Genomic DNA, 13,877 nt, shown 5'->3' with positions numbered 1-13,877 from the left:
AGCCCCTTCCTCCTACATTTTTCTTCTTGTTCTGTATTACTCAACTAGATTTGGTAACATTTTTCCTTCACAGAAATCAAAAGTGGGTGTTCTGACACAAGAACAGAAAACAAGAATAATCCAAATCTGGTCCACAGAGATCTTCTAAATACTATAAATGAAAGCAGTATTTGACCCAATGCTAATATAAAGTGATGCTGAAAAAGAGATGGCACATGGAAAAAAATTAGAAAGCCAAGAGTAATTTCCAAACAATACTTTTCACCTTCTTTGGTCTTTTATAATAAGATTTTGATATTAATGCTGATGTTAGAGAAGTCTTGCAGCTGGTATCAGTTTTGACTTAGGCTGTTAGAAGGGGTAATGCTGTATTATTTCAGTATCACTGAAATAATGAAATAATTAATTAATTAAATACTCTCTCTAAATGTATGTAAGTGGCAATGACAGACATTTTACCTTCAAGTCCTTTGCAAGCAATTTCCTTTCAGCACTGCAGAGTATCAAGATTACAGGCTGTCAGCATCATTCTACAGACTTTCACACTACATAACATTCTCCAAGGAAACAGACACATCTTCACTAACAACAATTTATTAGTATATTTGGAAGAGATATGCAGTAAATCTTTACAGCACAAAACTAAACATGGCTCCCTCTTGAGTCTAAAGTGTGCATGTTACTTCTTTAAAAAGTGCATCTTTTAACAAGTATCTTGTTCAAAAGGAACAGGAAAAAAGAACATCCTCCTACTGCAACATAAACAAAACCCCTGAACTCACAAAAAGCAAATGGTAGAAAACTGCATTTTGGGCAAACCAAGTCAGGTCCAACAAATTTTAATAGGCACCTACTGTGGCTTCTGGAATCACTGTTGCATGCATATCTCTAGTCATATTGGATTTCTCTTTCAGCTTTGACTGCAGCAATGTGTGTTCCATCACACCAATCTGTATGTCCATCTGAATGGTTTCTTGCCTCAATTTTGTTAAGGCCTGTTTAATCTTCACTAGAGGAGCTGTCCAAAAAAAGATAAACAGTACAACTCTGTCAGCCATGTAACACAAAAGCATTGTTTGCTGTAATTTACTCCTTAAAATGGAAGAGTTGAATGAACAAAAGGGTGTTCTACTCTAAAGACATGATTGTACTGATACATCATTTTTAATATGCAAACCACTTTAAAGACAGAAATAGGCAATGACAATTTTGCTGTCTTCTTGACATCTAAGGGCTTCATAAAAATGTGCATCAACATTAAGACAGGTTTTTCAATGATGTGTTTTGCTCAGCTGAAAGCCTTATCCCCATAGCTGACTTGAGGTTTAGTAGAGAACTGAAGACACCTTCAGCAGGGTGTGAAAATCTTACCTGTGAAAAGCTATTAAAATGTCTTGTGCCTTGCATTTTGTTTCTAAACCCTCCCTTCCCATTAATATGATGCTGCTGCTCATATTAATCATCTTGCTCCTTGCAATTGCTCTTATTCTTCTTTTAATGAAGTACATATCATAAAACTGTCACCAAGAAAAAGGATGTGTTGTCTGAAACAAAAATGTACTTACCACCATCAGTCATACTGCTTCCTTTCTCTTCTGTTTCCTGCTTTACTTTCTCTAATGCTTCTGTAATCTTAAGAGATTTTTTTCATAATTAAACCAGATGAATATCAAATTTTAAAAAAGTCTCTGCTGAATAACTGCTTTTTAAAAAAAAAATTAACTAATCCACCTTACTTGTTACATAAAGAGGAATGATTTTTCAAACATTCAGAAATTAATTTAACTAAACTAATGTTGTTAAAAAATTACAGAAAAAGTGTAACAATTTGACCAAACACCATGATGTTACTGAAAATCTGCACATCCCCAATAAAAACAATACAAGTGTTTCAGTGTGATGCTCACTGCCCTTCTGGAAGCATCAGGATTTTGACATGTTACACTGGAAACCTGAGAAACAGCACTGCAGCATAAGAAGGTGCAGCAGTCCAGCCTGCTGGCACTGGCACAGCTACAGGTATGTAAAGTCCACATTTGAAGAACAAAAGTGCATTTCAGCACTGTCTAGCAACTACAGACAATGAAAAAAAGCAAATATATGATTCTAAAGTATAGCCAAGGCAATAATTCAGTATTCTTGCTGATAATGTGAAAACAGCCCTTCATTAAGGCTTCAATAAGCCTTTTCAGCAATGAAAAGGAATCACTGCTACATTGCTACTGCCTGCATGCAGGAAATGGTATTGCCAGGTAGGCTGAGGTCTTGATTGCATGCCTGTAAACATATCAGTACTAACATCCAGTGTGTCTGGTTTACCTCAGACATGTGCCACTGCACCTATGTAGTTTGAGGGATGCCAGCTAATAACATATTCACCATTACTTATCAGTTAATTAGCTCCCAAAGCACACACTGTAAATCTGAAGCCATCACAAAATACTTTTTCAAACTTACTTCCTTGAGAGTGAAATAGAAAGCAGATCTAATTCTGCAGAATTATACACTCAAAAATCTTTGCTAGAAAACTCACATTAAACTGCTGCATTACCTACTGCAGCTGTAGTTGGTATCACTGTAGGTCCCTTCCAACTCAACTGTTCTATCTCTTCTAAAACATCTCAAATTTGTTGTACAATTTCTAACACATTCTTATTGTATGACCTATTTTATGCACCTATTCCTGAGGCTTCATTGTCTAGTAAGTAAAGCTGGTATCTAAAATCCAAACAGAGCCATTTAAAAAATCTGTGAATTGGATAAAGAGTTGAAGTATGTGGAAATCAGGCTGTAATTCTAAATGAAATGCCATGAAACACTCAACGGGGAGGCAGTTAGGAGACAGATGTTTATTTAAATTTGTCAGAGCACCAACAGACAAGGAAAAAACAGAAAACCAGATTTAGGCAATAAGATAATTTGATGTATGGAAAAATGTGATGTATGGAAAAAAGTACTATTTAGTCAAATATTGCTTTTAAGTGCCTGGAAGATAAAAATTTCAAACTGTTAATTTTAACTAAAAATAAGAATTGAGCTTTTCTTCTTCCAAAGAATTTATGGGCATGATTTATTAATCCCCAAAAATTCTATGACACAGGTTATAAAATACAGAACATATACCTTCATTTACAAACTGAGCTTACACTTCATGAGTTAAAAATCAATGGCAGCCTGGATTTAAAATTTATCGACTGGACTAGATCACCTCCTCCAAATAAAGAATAATCTTTAACATGAGAACAAATCAGAGAGAACTGGTTTCATTAAACTGCAACCACTAAATGCTAACTCTCTGAAGACTGTTTAAAGTAAGATGTGTTTTACCTCAGAAAGCACTCTAATCCTTTCAGTTACTCCTCCACTTCCCTCCTGGTACTTCTCTTTAGCCTGGAAAAAACATGTCTTGTCTGTAATGACAGAGTTGGAGAGATGTATGCAGATAGTTCAGAGAAAACTTCAGTACTTGCTCTCATATGTTTCAATTCCAGAAACTCTCCCACAAAGCCCCAGTGAGGTTTACAAATGAGGACACGGTTGAAACATCAGCCCTTGCAATGACTATCATTCAAAAATGTAAAGCAATAAATAGTACAAATACACACTTGATAAGAACTATGCTTTCTAATCATTTACATGAGGAAATAAACATGGAGAAAATCTGCCATAATGCAGAAAGGATTGAATACTGAAATCCAGAATAATACCTCATCAACAGTAAATTACTGTCTCGAAGATACCTTAACAACAAGGCAAACAGAAGGTGCAGAGGTCAAATTCTGTTACCATTACAGTCACCATGGCCACAACCAGGAGGGCTTGCCAAAAGGCAGACTATAATGCCTCCTAAATAGGGGATCAAAAATCTTCTCAGACAGCAATCTATTGGCATAAAAACTAAATGAAGCAAAGAAGTCATCAGAGTGCTTTGTGCACATTAGCACCAGTACCCAATCCAAGGGATGAATGTTGGACTGAGACTGTAGTTATTCCACTCCTGACAGATGTGTGAACTTCACAGGGAAAGCAGAACTAGCAATTTACTAGCTGCTCAAGACTGGCAACAACTATACATAATACTCAGGCAAAACCATGTATTTTCCCCTGCAGAACAGTTGAATAAAAATTGCTAGTTTAGCTTAGGAGGAATATAATTTGACAGCAAATCAACATTTTCCCTGCTTTATATCCAACAGCAGAATTCATAGATAGCTCACTGCATGTTGTCTTTGCCTCCACCCTCACTTAACAGCAAGTTAATACAGGACAAGGCAACAACAAAAGATCAGCAATACCTCACTCAGCAAGGCCTGTGCTGAACGGTATTCTTGCACCAAGTGCTCCAACTGATTGTTGATGTACTTTTCCCTGCTATTGATCTTTTCCAGTGTTCTGCTGATTTCATTATGGAGTTTGTCAAGGTAACCCTAGAAAATCACATTCTGTGGGTTGACAGTTGACAGAGAATATGCAAAGAGTATCAAAATGATGCTGTAGTTAAGAAAGGCTATGGAAGCCTACAGACAGAGAGGAAAATAGTACAGAAATACTGTGTTTAGCCAACAAAAAATGATTCCCAATGTGTTCTGGTTTGCCCACCTCCAAAATATGTATTTCAGTCTTTACTGCTTCATCACTCTCCCCTCCTCAGTTAATTACAAGTGTCAATGTCAGTAAGTTACTCTAGCAACAGTATTTGAGAGTATTTGGGGGTTTTAACAGCACCTTCAGATTGTATTATTCTATTTTGTCCTCTGTAGTCAGGATGCACTTACAGTAATGCATTCATTACTGGACCCTGATAGCCCTGTTAATCCTCACACATACAACTCTTTCCCAGAAGGTATTTTGTCACCAGCACTGTCCTTAATGATCCTTGTCATATCTTTCCCTTTTTAATTTTACAGCAATAGCACAAAAACAATGAAGAAAAAAAGATCAATTTAGCCCTTAATGCATATCAAATAGAAAATAAAAACGCTGACAGATTAGTAAAATATTCTGTACATACAAGACATACCCTAGTTTCTTTCAAAGAAGAATCAATTCCATTCTTATGCTGATGCATTTGATCTACATGAATCCTCCAATCCTAAAAAAGGCATCACAAATTAAAACACAGGCAAGTACAATTTTTATCCTTCTCTGGTTACTAAACAGCAGCACATATGCAAAGCAGGGTCAGTTCTCTTTTATACTCTTGCCATGTATCATCCTGCCAGTGCCATGTTCATAGCCAGGGGCACTGGCTCAATGTGACACAATTTATAAATCTCCTAAATGTCACATGTGACACTCAGATCCATAAACAAACACTGACATCCTCACTGACACCATAGTAGCTATGCTTTTTAGAGTCTGATCTTCATGGAACCATTTCTGCTAGAAACCACTCTGGGCACAAATACTAAAAATATTGATTGTAGCTGCCCTAGTTCAGCTTATTCTTAGACAAAATGACTGCTTTTGATGCCCAACACCTACCAAATCTGGACTATCTGTTCTTTACCTTCTATTTCAGTCATTACCATTACCAGAAGAAGAATGGAAAGAAAAAGAGGCAGAAATACCAAAACTTGGTTTTGGTAACAGGATACAATTAAAAGGGGGAAAATTAATTCCAGCTTCAAGATGATAGGAAACATACATGGCCTCCAGGGTGGGGCTGAGAAAAGGTGCTGTGAATTGGCCCTGCACACCAGGTAGTGATTCAATAGAGATAATGTGCTTATGTTGTGTTTCACATTTGCAGGAGACTCATGATCTCTTCTTGGTCTGGTGACAGTTGCTCACAATTTGCCAAACTCTGGAGTTTAAATAAAAACAACACGCAGACAACCCACTCCCACCTCTGTCCACGACTTTACAGTAAGTTCTAGTTCCTAGTGCCATTGATTAAACCATTAATACTCTCCTGGTACTACGTCTACATGCACAGCTTAGGAAACAGAATATATTTACTGGCACAATGCAAAAAGGCCAAACACTTCTCTCCAGTTATTTCTGAAAGAAGCTAGAAGAAGAATCCTCTTTTTATGTTCATTTTGACATATTCCTTAAGGCAAAGAGATGGTGCATTAAGCGGAAAGCTAGTAAACCTCAGATCCTACAGTGGCTTTAATTTTTCATCTATGTCTTTATTAAGTTTTAATTCCTCACTGTGAGACTCAAGCATCATGTTCTCTGCAACAGATGGGCTTGCTGAGGATCACAGCAGAGTGGTTCAAGCCAGGCAATTCTTCACACAGAAAAATGCAGTATGGTGTAAGAGAGGCAAGCAGCTCAGCAGACAGCTGAAGGTTTCCCTTATTTTTGGCAAGGTAATTGTCTTTCATTGTGTTCAGGTATATGTATTGTATTGCTGTATCAGTGCTGCAGATTGCTCCAACACTCCAACTACCTGGGTCACTGCAAATGAACAATTTCCATACTGCACTGATCTGTGTGTGCTACACAAGCTCCTGGAAAGAACGCTTATGACAATGCCAGGAGCAGGCCCTAGGTTTGGACCTGCCAAAGATGGATACCTACTTCTAAGCTCATTCCAGACTCCTTGAAATAGACTATGGAGAGAAATACACAGTTCTAAGACATGATGATTTTCACCCTGAGACAGCTACCAGGATATGGTGAGCAAAAGCAGTTGAAAAAGTGATCACTTATTTTCACTAAACATTAGGAGAGTTCAGGATGACTAGACCAGGGTACAGACCTACTTGATTGTCATGTAAAGTTTACCAAGAGGGATTCCATACAATCAGCCTTTCACGTGGTTAAAAAATAGAAGAGTTGAAAGGTAAGATCATCAGCTATCCCCCAAGAAGATGTTTTAATAGTTGTTAAACTGAGGATATAATATTTTAGAAGTGTGGATACATTGGAAATGTCAGAGGACTGAAAAAATCCCCACCGTATAATTATGTAGAAATAAGGTGCCTTGTAAGCGGCAGAAAAAAAATATAATACTGAAAAAACACCTTACTGAAAATTATTGCTCCTAGGGTCAAAGCAAGTGACAAAGGTTCAGAAAAGGCAGCACTGGATAGCCCATTACTCACAGGTCTTTGCATGACAGAAGACAACAACTGCAAACAGAAAGTAAACAGCATCAACTGAAATCACATTTTAATCACAACGTGTACACAAGCAAATCCATTCTTCCATACCTTATTGTCAGTCCTGACTGTGACTTTCAGCTGTGGAAGCACACGTTCCACTTCCAGATTCCACTCTGCTGCATCTGTTGTGGACTGTAAAATCTCTTCTTGCTTTGCAGTGTCATTCACGTTCTGTGTAAAAATCCCGAAGTTTACACACAAAATGTCATTGTTATGTAATGAAATCACTATAATGGCTTGCAGTGTTAATATTAGAAAAATATTTATATCCAGAATGATCTAGACTACAGATGAAACAGATTTCTTTAATGGCTTTAATTCTTTAGAATTAAAGTATATCTTCTCATCATATTAAAGACTGAAGACAATTAAATGTATATATTAAGAAATTATAATACATCTCAGAAATGGTATATTTATGTGGGATTAAATGTATTCATGAAACTAATACCATGTTTCTCTAGAAGTCTCTGCAAAAACTTTCTTGCAAATGTTCCCAGCAGCCCTTCAGTGATATCAGTTTAGAAACTGGCTGCACATTGTTCTTACAAAATAATATTAATATATAATATCTGATTCATTTATTCATTTCAGATGGTTTTTTTCAAGTAAAGACTATGCAAGGATTTTTACATTTAAATCCAAAAGACACAAATTGCTGCTACAGATGTAAAAATCTCTCATGAGAGGACTAAATGGTAATAACTTACTGATCTGTACGTTTGCGCCTTTAAAACATTCAGGTCAATATAATTTTCTTCATTGTCTGACTCTTCTTCCTTAAGAGAAGTTTCAAAGCATGACTTCAGTAATTATTGCACAATTTTTCTCCATAATTTTATTTTGCAGTAGAACAAACCAAGGAGTATTAAGGTCCATATTTCTGAACAAAACAACACATGGAGAATTTATGAAATGGAGCTTATGAAGAGGCATAATACCTAGGACAAGCTGGAAGGTCAAAGCTACCCCACATTTCCTTCAGAGCACCACAGTATTACAAAAATAAACCAACAAAACCCAAACCCTAAAGCCTCTGACATCAAATGGCCCACTGTCAATAGTTGTATGGTAAATGTATTTTTTTATGTATTTCTTAAAGCTCTACCTTAAAAATAAAGTCCCATCAAAACAAAAGCCAAACCACAACCAGACCTCAACACAGTTTTCAAGATATTGTTTGTACTATGTATTTGAAGTTACAGAATGATGCCACGTCTTAAATGTGCAGAATAACACAACTGAAACTGAGGCAATTGCTTTTTTCTTGCCCATGAGAACACACACTCTGTTAACATACTCTATAAATCTGTTATAGTCTCAAAATCCCCTTCTTCTGTGAGGGGATTATGATCAGCTGAGAGCCCATCACCCCTAAGTAACGATGCTTTTTCTGTGCATTACTCTTCATTTATCTATACTGTATTTCATCTGCCATTTTATCACCCAGACACTTCACCCCTACACACCTTGTCCCTCTCCTGACTGTCTTTTCCACCAAAGTGAAATTTCATCATCCACCTCCTTTCTACACAAATCTGCTAGAATATGCAGATTTGTGTAGAAAGGAGGTGGATGATGAACACAAATCACAAAAGCTGCAATAACACAGGTCTTAGAGTAAAATCCTTCAAGACTCACTAAAAACCTTGGTGCTTATTTCTCCTTCCTCTACTTTACCCATTTTTAACTAACAGGGACCACTATTTTCTTCTGGCATGTCTGACCCCGAGTCCCCTAAATACCTGTGAGAAATTAAGACTAAATTAAGACTATCTTTTGCTAAATGGACAATAGATATTTGTGCAGCATTTAGAAGAACACACCACCAGAACAAGAAGACTGGTTATCAGAACTGAGAAACCAAACTGTGCAGATTTTCTTGCACACCCAGCCTCACTGCCTACTGCTGGCCACCTAATACAGGCTATCCCTGATTTACAGAACTAGGCTTGTCTCTGTCAGCCTCATCATTTTTATTCAGAAGAATTAAAACCAAAGAACAATCTCATGAACCTCATCATTAACATTTAATTTCTGGAAATACTGCTAAATTAAATTATGGATACAGCTAATATCAATATACTGGCAGCAACAATGGACCAGGGGAAAAATTACATTGGCACGTAATTAATCCCTGTAGAACTACTAGGGGCTTTAAAAAGTATCCTTTTGGTATAAACTGCCTGGTAATGTAATACCTAGTAAAGGAATAACACCTCAGTGGTTTTATTAACACACATATATTCCAAAGAGCTAAAAGAACACGTTAGTTATGAAAATCACGGCCTAGGACAATACCCAAGAACAAATCCAGAGGTTCTTTGAAGGATTTCAACTATGCTTTCGTTAACTTTTTCATCCCCACTTCCCAATTTAAGCAGCTTAGACCTCAAGAAGATACAGAAAAGAGGAGACAGCTGACTGTTTTCCTATTTCAACTCTTTAGTTTAACATCAAGAGTAGATTTATCAGGAGAAAAGAAACAATTCTAAATCTCTGTGTTTTTAATGCATAGATTCTACTGCACATAAGAATATACACTCTGTCTTGAAGAGTTAATCTTATCTGAAAAGCCACAAAAACCCCTACAGAAAATCTGACAATGCAGGAATAGAGCTGCAGGAAAAAAACTTGAACAGCTAATTAAATGCTTCTTTAAAAAAGCCAAACAAAATGAGCAGTGAATAAAAATTTCCTCATAGTTGACCAATACTAATATAATCAAAACCAACTAAATAAACCTACTGCAATATCCTCTTCCAATCTACTAAGTGTTAATTCTGCATCATCTTCTGTTATTTCTTCTTCTTCTGGCTCTTCTGTTGGGTATGCTGGCCTGAAATTAATTCAAAGAACAGCAGAGCTTTTAAACGCAATAAATTGTAAATACCTCTGCAAACAAAATATTTGATGCGAAAAATGGATGATATGGAACATGCCTAGACAGTGATTAGGGTTTCACAACTTAAATAAATATATACTCTGCCTTGAAAGTCTTGTTCATCTTGGACTGTCTTAAAAGTAAAGGCAGTACAGTACATTCACACTACAAAGCCATCTAGGAAGTAAATTTTGGGGTACTTCTCTATTGGTCTAACCCTTAAAATTCAACTGCAAGTCACCACAGGCTTATTTGCAGCCTACAGTGGAATTTGTGTACTAAAGAGAAGTAACAGTAAAATATTTCCAAGGTAGAAATTACTTTGCTATATCCATTTCAAAACCCATTGGAGGAAAAGGATAAAATAAAGAACACTTTTAAGGGCATTTTCATATATTTGAGATTATCTATCAACTAATTTGTCTAGGATTTCCTTCAGATTAAATAAAATTACTCTAGTCTACTTGTAACATGATCATACTGTGCATAACTCCAGGAATTTACTACTGATTGATAGAACCTAAAAGGACATTACATGTTTCAACTCAAATACCAGATTAACAAGGAGTTATGTGTAGGGAAATAACAAAAAAAAAAGTCATCAGTTAAACCTTAATTAGCTAAGTCTATAATGGTCCAAACTCAGCCTTGCTGGCAAAAGGCCAGTTGTGTGAAATTGCATCAGGAATTAACTGGCCACCCTGCTTCAAGCCTAGTTGAATTTACCATCTCATGAAATGTCAAGTAAAACGGTTTTAGTCATTCCTATGTTTTATCTTACCACTACAACTTACATCTGTTTGCTGGAAAATAAAGCATAAGGGAGGATGCTTAGAAGTCTACTGTACCTTTTCCAGCTAAACCCAGTGTGCTTCAAGGCTTCTTCAGCTAAACAATCAAGAACGTAGCACACTTGCTCTCCGCAGCCTGTCTTTAATTTTGAGGGAGGAAAATCCACAGGCCTTCCCTAAAATAAAAAGAGACAGGCTGTTTACTAATGGCCTAACAGCCCATATTTCCTCCAAGGGAGATAAGTTCTGTACACTAAAAGAAAAGTGTCCCTTGTGTATGACATTTTATTAATGACAATTTACATTCTTCTCCTATGCAGCTCCAGTGAAGCAACAGAAGGAAAACCAGACGAAGGCAAGGAAAAGATGCGGTGTAGAAATCTTTAAGCATATGGTAAGAGCATACTCCCAGGTAGCAGAAGAGGCAGAAGCCACAAGGGATCTGGATGGTCAAGCACACAAGTGACAAGGCAATGTAATAAGAGCTACAGAGAAACTCAAGTATTGAGACTCAACTACCAACTTTTCAACAGTGTCCTGTTTGCTCCAGATTCTACTTATAAAATATTTTAATTTATTGCTGTCATGCAGGATAAACATGGTAGTTTGATATAGTTTAACTCCTTTAGAGAACAGCATCCTTAACATCATTCACAGCTGCACCAGAGTATAATCTTCCATAAGATCATACTTCTTGTCAGTTGATATAGTCTCCTGATCTTTGGAGTTCAGTGTTTTTCCTTTCTTTTTTTTTTTTAATTAAAAAAATTAAATCTCGGTAGTTCCTAGGTTCCTAGCAGTTTGTAAAACCTTTTACTCCTTAACAAAAAAAAAAAAAAAAAAAAAAACAAAAACAAGAACAAAAAAAACCCCCAAAAACAAAACAACGAAAAAAGAAATCAAAAAAACCCACAAACATTCTTCCAAACCACTTCCTACACTACAAATTAAGTCATTGACTTTGGCTGGAGCAGGATCACAAACTGTGTAAACCTTCCAGATGAAATCTCTGAAAATTATGCTACTACAAATGAGCAACATATGTGGTACTACAAAAGGTAAGCCTGGTTAAATCCATTTTACAGACTGCAGAACAAAACCAACTGGAATTATTTATAAGACCATTTCCGTACTGCTAAAATAAAAAGCAAGTAGGTACAGCCTATGTAAACTTCCAATTAACTAAGTAACACAGTACAAACTTAGAGCTGGGAAAAGTCTGTCCAGTCCTTGGGACCAGACCCAGCAGGAGAACAGTGTGTGACTGCTGTTATTTCTGAAGGGAATGCAGGAGCTTGCAACATTGGGAAAAGAGCCCGTGTGACACTCACAAAGGACCGCAGCTCGGAGAGCACGTTGGAAATCACAGCATTGGGGTCGTCGCACTCCTGCGGCTGCTCGAAGGGATGTCCTGCCTTGCTGATCAGCCAAGCTGCAAGCGTGCAGAACATGAAGAACTGCTCACCAGGATTGGTGGGCAGTGCAAAGTAGTGCCTGTTTCAAAAGGGGGCAAACGGCACGTAGTGTGAGTTTCTGGAGCTCTTACATTATAGGTAAGCACAGGCTACAGAGCAGTTTCTTTACCTAGTTTTCTCAATGAGCAACCCATCTGACCAAAAATCAGGATGCCTAGTTTCACACAAAACCACAGCGGACCAAGTTTTCTACACCCAGCTTGCTAATTTCCACCTTGGAGTAAGTTATTAGTCAACACTCACTTGGCTGCCAAGTTCCCCAAATCACCTCCCCTTCACACTTTCCTCAAGAAAAGCAGGAGGATGGTGTTCCTACATCTGCGAATTCAGCTCAGATCAGGAGCATGTTTTGCAGTGATCTTTCCACCTGTCCTTACCTACTGTGCTTTGGTTTGCTTTGGAGAGCAATGAAAACTGGATCTGACTTGGATCACACCAAATTCAAATGTGACCCTAACAAGAATTCAGTCCATAAAACCAGACCACCCCCCAGAGTATAACTTACATGCACCCTGGAGACTGGGAACTTCTGGAAATGCTTCCCTTTACCAACACAGCTACTCACTCAAGTAGCTCACACAAAGGTCTGCTGTCCTGCTCCAAACACTCCAATACTTCAACAGCAGGCTAGAACTAATTTACAGCCACTGTGCTCATACTTGAGCCTCCTTCCCAAAAAGGGGGTAACTTGTACTCCCTTACCAAAATGTTGCTTATTAGAAGCTTAATTCTGTGACACCCTGCAGCGGAGCCTGGCTGGAAGAAGTGATGGATGGGTTTAAGAGTTATTTGGGAGATTTTGGGAGCACCCTGGCCCTGTTTCCCAGACTTCCTGTCTCCACCAAAATTTAAAAGAAAGACATAAAAAAACATTACATATGAAACAAGTATGTACTGGATACGAAAGCCCAGCCTTACCAAAAAACGGGTCCAAGACCCTCTTTGTAAAGGGTTAAAGGGTATAAAATATACACACACCGTGAATAGCTATCCTGAATTCAAGATATTTAGAGTTGTTCTGAACAACTCAGAATTTCGGCAGAGCTACTTTCTGCGGAAGAGGTAGAATTTAGGCAGAATTACTTTTTGCACGGGTACCCCGGCATGCAGATACCCGGTACTTGCCGGGGGCAGGAAAGGTCAAAGGACTATTTACTTATCGCATCTCAGCCTTTCGCGGGGCCTCGCGTTCTGAAAGCTTCCAGCTCACACGGGAAGCTTTGCTACAGGCTGTTTTCCCAGGCATTCTGCCATGCAGGCCCTTCGCTACGCTCTGACGGAATTCCTCCTTCCCGCCGTCCCCCGCCCACGGCCACGCCAGCGCCCTCGGGCCGAAGAGGAGGCGCGGGTCAGAAGCACCTGGATAGAGGCCGCATGTTGTGGCGCCGCAGCGCCTCCTCCTCGTAGCTCAGCAGTTTCAGCTTGTCCAGCAGGTCCTCCATGAGCACGAACATGTGAAAAGCCGCGCCGGGCCCGCGCTCCGCCGGCGACTCCTCGCCCCGCTCGCCGCGCCGGCCCGGAGCGCCCTCTTCCGCCATCTTGACTCGTAACCACAGCGACAGGGGCGGGTCCAGAGAGGCCACACCGCCAACCCGCGCGGAGCTGGGCA

General features: G+C 38.5%; 1 protein-coding gene across 1 annotated transcript; it reads right to left on the bottom strand.

Annotated features, from left to right (window-relative positions):
- Nucleotides 1–576: 576 nt before the first annotated feature.
- On the bottom strand, nt 577–13,806 carry IFT57 (intraflagellar transport 57). The gene is made up of 11 exons (XM_058045797.1): nt 13,628–13,806; nt 12,125–12,287; nt 10,851–10,969; nt 9,867–9,957; nt 7,829–7,897; nt 7,167–7,289; nt 5,021–5,092; nt 4,296–4,427; nt 3,328–3,390; nt 1,566–1,632; nt 577–1,018 (listed from the first exon to the last, which is right to left on the bottom strand). Exons 1-11 carry the CDS (start codon nt 13,804–13,806, stop codon nt 840–842), a joined length of 1,257 nt encoding a protein of 418 aa, XP_057901780.1. The 3' UTR covers nt 577–839.
- Nucleotides 13,807–13,877: the final 71 nt, after the last annotated feature.

Source organism: Melospiza georgiana, chromosome 2 (genome assembly GCF_028018845.1).
Source record: "Melospiza georgiana isolate bMelGeo1 chromosome 2, bMelGeo1.pri, whole genome shotgun sequence".
Classification (NCBI taxonomy): Eukaryota; Metazoa; Chordata; class Aves; order Passeriformes; family Passerellidae; genus Melospiza; species Melospiza georgiana.
The sequence above is the reverse complement of the archived record's forward strand: the minus strand, read 5'-3'. Positions and strand labels throughout refer to the sequence as shown.

Bases quoted from the DNA above. Each gene is read 5' to 3' on its own strand.
- IFT57 (XM_058045797.1), bottom strand. From the start codon at position 13,806: ATGGCGGAAGAGGGCGCTCCGGGCCGGCGCGGCGAGCGGGGCGAGGAG. The intron at 12,288-13,627 runs GTGCTTCTGACC...CTTTTGAAACAG, and splicing joins AACATGCGGCCTCTATCCAG to GCACTACTTTGCACTGCCCA. The intron at 5,093-7,166 runs GTATGGAAGAAT...TGCCTTTTTTAG, and splicing joins CAGTCAGGACTGACAATAAG to GATTGGAGGATTCATGTAGA.